Source organism: Leuciscus leuciscus (genome assembly GCF_965113295.1).
Source record: "Leuciscus leuciscus genome assembly, chromosome: 18".
NCBI classification, from domain to species: domain Eukaryota; kingdom Metazoa; phylum Chordata; class Actinopteri; order Cypriniformes; family Leuciscidae; genus Leuciscus; species Leuciscus leuciscus.
Window position 1 is genome coordinate 392,501 of NC_138742.1, and position 2,500 is coordinate 395,000.

Here is a 2,500-nt window from a genome sequence, read left to right on the forward strand (position 1 = left end):
CTGGAAACCTGCAGCGTGAGGAAGGAGAGATGGAGTCACTGAAGTATGAGGAGATCCTAGGAGAAAACATCATGCCGTCCGTCAGTGAGGAAGATAAAGCTTGGGCCTTCAACAGGACAATGATCACAAGCATTCCTCAGATTCCAGCAGGGCTTGGTTTTAGAAGAAGTCCTGGAAGATTATACAGTGACATCACAGTCACCTGACCTGAACCCCATAGAAAATCTTTGGGATTTGAAGAAGGCCAGGAATATCCCTGAACTGGAGGCCATTGCTCATGAGGAACAGGCTCAGATCCCTCAGACACAGAAGCTGCTGCCTGTTATACATCTCGTCTGCAGCAAAAGGTTGTTCTACTAAGAGCTAAAGATGCTTGCCATGAAGGGGGTGAATAATTTTGAGACAGCAGAAGTCATTAAAAATTTAATTTTCAGTTGAATTTGGGGAAACCACTTGAAATATTTGTTGTGTTGAGCTATTTCAATGACTTTTGTTTGATTTGTTCACTGCGAACAGCTGAAAGTCTGTAAATTTAGCCAATAAACCTGATTTATTGAAATCCGGAAACTATTATAAACAAAATATTGAAAACCTGAGCGAAATCAAATCGCCGGCAGATCAGGCTGGGTTTACCTAGTCTACCTTTTAATTATACCAATGTCAAATTGAAACTTCTACAAATTTATAAAACTCAACAGAGATCACTCGTAGGCGCTTGTTCAATGGTTCACCGACCTCAGTGACTCCTCATGATTCATGGGTTCACAGAGATCATCGCCCCCCAGCGGTGAACCATTGAAATCTCTAAACGTTTCGAAACCGTTTTGACATAACGAAGCCTCATTTACTGAAATCACGTGATTAACATGGGGGTCAGAAAAATAATCTTGTGTCCGTTTGAATTAGTTTTATTTTCCATAAGAATGTTTAGATATTTGGACTGGAAACATGTTCTGTCTCACGAGCGGACGCTTGTCTTCCAGGACACTGGTGCTGCCGTGTCAGTCGTTCTGTGAAGAGGCTCGTGAAGGTTGTGAACCCGTTCTACAGATGTTCAACTCCTCCTGGCCAGAGTTCCTGCGCTGCTCTCAGTTCTCCAACATCACGAGAACCGGCGCTGAAAACACACCGCTCTGTTACACGCCACGCCAGGCCCGAGGGAAACTCTGTGAGTCGGGAAACATGGCTTTCTTCAGATTCCGGAACTGCATTTGGAATGAAGTTCTGATGGTTTGTCTTTCTGTGGTTGTTGTCTTAAGCTGTGTGTGGAGGAAGCGATCACTTCCTGTGTGCGACGGGAATATGTGTCCCTCTCAAACTAGTGTGCAACGGATACAACGACTGCGACGACTGGAGCGACGAGGCCAATTGCAGTGAGTTTTCGTTTCTCATTTGTGCTTCCTTTCCTTTCCTTGTGTCTTCAGCTCCTCAAGAAACGAGGAAATGATGTGGGAGCGAAGGAAAACTTCTTGGTACATATTCTTGATCACTCGATCGTCACTTCACAGCATCATCAGCTGCGCTCAAGACCTGCCTTTATAAGTTGTTGAAGTTTAGTTATTTAAGAAATTCATAGTAAATATTAATGAATCAAGATGCCTCGTAATTTATTTAGTACATGTATGATTTATTTAAACTGCAGAGGTAAAACATGCAGTTTCACACACAGCTGTGTATCCTCACGATTCGCTCCCTCACTCCTCGTCTCTTTGAGGTATTCAAGATGTCTGCTTTGAGAAGCACTTGTTCTCACGCAATGCATCACACATCTGACTGTGCTCTTCTCCTTCTGTCGTGTGTCCAGCGTGTGCAGATGGAGAGTATGTGTGTGCCACTGGACGCTGTGTCAGTTCTGATCTCGTGTGCGATGGCTACGATGACTGCGGCGATCTGAGCGATGAGCAAAACTGTGGTGAGCACGTTTGAAATGCTTAATTTCAGTTCACGATTGAGATCCGATCAGTTGGTAACAGGAGAAACCACTCACACTGTGCACATGTACTGTACAAGAGCTGCATTCATCTCGTCCCAGCAATCTGATGCCATTAAACACATTAAAACAACACATTTTACAACATACCCGAGTTCCTTGCCACTGTCGCCTTCTTTAGCCTGTGGCTTTTGTCTTGCTTAGTTGTGGACATTTAATTTAATATAATGTTGACTTGTAGACACAAAAAGTGGAAAGGGAGATCGTAGCAGAGGGAATAAATCAATCCTACATAAAACACAAGATAAAGAAATTACGATCGGGCCTTGTAATGCAAAGTCGAAATAACTCAACATGAAATGGCTCATTCAGTGCCAAACAGGCATCAAGAGATTCATAAGATGTTCACTGTAATGTACATTCACAATAAAGCAGTTATTTATGCGTTTTGAACACTTTTAACTGATAATTCCCAGAAAGTGCAACTTACCCACAGCATTTCCCCTCACCTCCTATTCCACTCGCTAAATGCCATCACTAGATGGCGCTGTCGCCATTTATGCCCTAATT

General features: G+C 43.2%; 1 protein-coding gene across 2 annotated transcripts in view; it reads left to right on the top strand.

Moving 5' to 3' along the window:
* Positions 1 to 2,500, top strand: part of corin (corin, serine peptidase) — a 44,799-nt gene that overhangs the window by 9,182 nt on the left and 33,117 nt on the right. For both annotated transcript variants that reach the window (XM_082145834.1, XM_082145833.1), the window contains exons 6-8: positions 984 to 1,168; positions 1,260 to 1,373; positions 1,805 to 1,912. In XM_082145834.1, the coding sequence (XP_082001960.1) occupies positions 984 to 1,168; positions 1,260 to 1,373; positions 1,805 to 1,912 (407 nt within the window). The remainder of the gene's footprint in view (positions 1 to 983; positions 1,169 to 1,259; positions 1,374 to 1,804; positions 1,913 to 2,500) is intronic.